At 57.7% G+C, this 3,065-nt stretch overlaps 1 protein-coding gene across 1 annotated transcript in view; it reads right to left on the reverse strand.

The window, feature by feature from the left end:
* The window catches only part of LOC104490372 (voltage-dependent R-type calcium channel subunit alpha-1E-like), a gene marked incomplete at both ends in the record, with an annotated part of 22,070 nt that overhangs the window by 490 nt on the left and 18,515 nt on the right, over window positions 1-3,065 (reverse strand). The window contains 4 exons of the mRNA XM_010132645.1: window positions 2-32; window positions 587-780; window positions 900-1,080; window positions 2,458-2,586. Coding sequence (XP_010130947.1) covers window positions 2-32; window positions 587-780; window positions 900-1,080; window positions 2,458-2,586 — 535 coding nt within the window. The remainder of the gene's footprint in view (window position 1; window positions 33-586; window positions 781-899; window positions 1,081-2,457; window positions 2,587-3,065) is intronic.

Below are 3,065 nucleotides of genomic sequence, written 5' to 3' on the forward strand. Positions count from 1 at the left end.
GGGATGGAGCTTTCGCTCAGGGAGCCCGTTCCCTGCAACACACCAAGACACGCTGGGGAATACAAGGGTGACAGGCAGCGCGTGCACCCGCTCCCCGCCCCTGTAGGCTGGACTCCCCGGAGCATCCTCCGCCTTGGACGAGGCCCCGCTGTGCCCTCACCTGTCCGTCCCTGCCTCGGGGTCTGCCCTAGGGATGAGGATGATGTCTGCTTTTGGTGATCAAAAGTAAAAAGCACCCACAAACCTGCTGTGGGAAGAGCTAATGGCTCACCAGGTGCTGGTCTCTACCAGCAGCATCTCCCTGGGCTTCAAGCACTGCCATCTCCAGCTGGGACACCTCAACCTTGGCAGGAGGCAGATGCCACAGTGGTGAGAAAAACAGTGTGGAGATCCCACCCTCTCCCCCAATGCTCTGCAGGGTACCTGAGCAGCCCCACCCTGCTCAGCTCACAGGGGACACAGGGATGCCACCACAGGGAGGACAGATGTCACAGAGCTCCCAGGGCTGAGCCTTATCTTCCTGGGTCTGATAAGGAGGTTTTCCTACTCCTATCTTTGTGCTTAGGAAAGGGTTTTTGTCACCCACCTGTCTGTTGGGTGTCTGCGACCTGCCCTCGCTGGGTGACCGGGACTCGCGCCGTCGCTCTGGCGACTCGTCGTGCGCCTGGGGACTCCTCTCCTCTGAGTTGCAGCGGGAGATATCGGGGGACAGCAAGTGCTTGCGCTCTTTGGATCGGCCTCGCTCTCTGCCACCTGAGCGATGCCCGTCGGACCGGTGGCCTGCAGAACATCCCCATCAGTCCCCACCAGTCCCCCCATCGTCCCCCCCCCAGAAGTGTGGGACACATTTTGGGGTTTTTCGGTATTGCTGTGGGATGGGGCCGGCAGCCTTTGCTCACCTGAGTCGGCGTTGAGGCGCCGGGCAGAGAGCTGGAGCGAGGAGTGGTAGCTGCGCCGGCGGGACTTGTAGGTGTTGTCACTGCTGCGCTCCATGGAGAACTCATCCAGCCAGGAGCTGTTGGTGCGCTTGTCCCGAATGGTGGAAAACGATCGCCGCATCGAGCTCGTGTCCGTCACCACCTGCGAGCAACCCCGGCCAGCCGGGGAGGGGGTTAGCACTGGCAAGGGCTTGGGGACAGTGGCCGAGGAATTACCATTTCTCCCACCATCACTGGCACAGCAGCCTCCAGGGCGGGAAAGATTCAAAGCAGCCCAAGCACAGACCCCCCAAATAATCCCTGCACAAATCAGAGGCAGGAGGAAAGTGGGGTTTAGCTTTTGTGCCCAGGGCAAAGCCAGTGATTCAAGCTAAGGCACTGTGTGACAGGGGAGCCCCAGGCATGGGGACACAGGAGGTACAAGGCCATCGTCCCCCAGGCTGTCTCAGCATCCCTCCCTGCCTTGAAAACAGGACAAAAGAAGAAATCATTGAGGGGGCGATCATGCAGTGCCCCTCTCTTGGCGTTCGTTTTCCTGTGGCAGCACTGGTCCTTCTTGGTCCTCCTTTATTCCCACATCCCCTTCCCCTGCACTCATTCCCCCTCTCCCCGCTCATGCTGTTGTTTTACCATCCCTCTCCTTCCCTTTCTTCCTTCCATGTTTCTCCTTTCTACCTCCTCCCCTCCTAGCTAGTGTTCTCATACGTTTTGTGGAAAACATCACCTCCTCCTATATTTTCCGTTGCCGTATTCTAGAGGGGTTTTTGCCTCTGCAGCCTCAGGCCATTCTCCCTGTCTCCTCTCCTCAGACTGCTCCCTTTCTTGCTCCCATTCCCTCCGTTTGATCATCTCCTCCACTGCCAAATAAACGGTCAATAAAGCCCAGAAGACAAAGCCTCCCTTCCTCTTCGTAACCCCCCAAAGTGACACGACAGGTCACACCAGCACTGACACCAGAACCTCCGCAAGAAAGGAGACCCAGAGACCTCACAGCAAAACCGAACCCTGTAAGAGTGTCTGTGTCTTGGTGGAGGCCGAGTACAAGACAGAACAACAGAGAAACCAGGCAGACAAACGAGGAGGTGAGATGTGGCCTGGGTTCCCCTGGACAGATGGAGAAACGTGTGTTAGGACAACAGGAAAGGAAGGAAGAGGTGTTTCATCACCTGGGAGATCGTCTGACAGCCGGGCTGGGACTCCTTCAACCTCAGCCAGCACTCGGGACTGGAGGAAACGAGGGGTGTCCCACTGCATGGAGACCCCACAGTCTCCCAGTGTGACCCTACTCCACTGTGGACCTCCACATGATCCAGGAGATTGATTGCCCTGGCTCCTCTGTCCCCCATGTAGGGCAACAGCAGCTCTCCTACTTGTGCGGCACCCCAAAGATGGTGAGATGCTCTGACACCGGGGTGCTGGGGAGGCCATGGGGGATGTGCTCAGCACAGAGAGAAGCCCCAGCGTTACCTGGCAAGCTTGGCTGGGACCCGGCACCCATGGGGGATATGCTTGGTTTTACCTGGGGATCCACAGTGAGACGAGGCATGGAGGAGGCCCTCCCAGAGACAGCGTGGTCCTGAGTGTCCACGGGAAGGTAGCTGCCACGGTTAGAGGGCTGCACTCTTTGAAACTCCCTAACCTCTGGCTCCTGGAAACAAACACACAGCCAAGCTCTTGGGATGAGGTTGGAGCAGGGCAGCACGCTGCTTCTGCCCCCTTTGCAGGGGACAGTCCTGCTCGCTCTATCGAATGGGCCAAAAGGGAGTCTGAGATTTGTCACCCATCGCATCACCACTGAAAAATAATCTCTGATTCACGGTCCACTGTGGGCGAGCCCAGATGTGGTGCTTCAGGCTTGCCTGATGGCCAAATCACATCTCACCCCTTTGATGGCTGTGGAAACCCTGCCTGGACCTGGCGCTGCCCCGACTGCCTGCACTTTGACTCCTCCTCCTTTTGCCAGAAGGGGACAAACGTGCGGGATTTTTCTCTCTGACCCTGCTTTAAAGGCTCTCTGGCCACATCCCATCAAAAGAAAGAATGCTGCCCATGGCGCCTTTGCGCTTGGGTTAATTCCCAGGTTAGGGAACCCTTTTGTTCAGGATCTGGTGACAAGGAGATGGGCAC

Source organism: Buceros rhinoceros, unplaced genomic scaffold (assembly GCF_000710305.1).
Source record: "Buceros rhinoceros silvestris isolate BGI_N320 unplaced genomic scaffold, ASM71030v1 scaffold36563, whole genome shotgun sequence".
Classification (NCBI taxonomy): Eukaryota; Metazoa; Chordata; class Aves; order Bucerotiformes; family Bucerotidae; genus Buceros; species Buceros rhinoceros.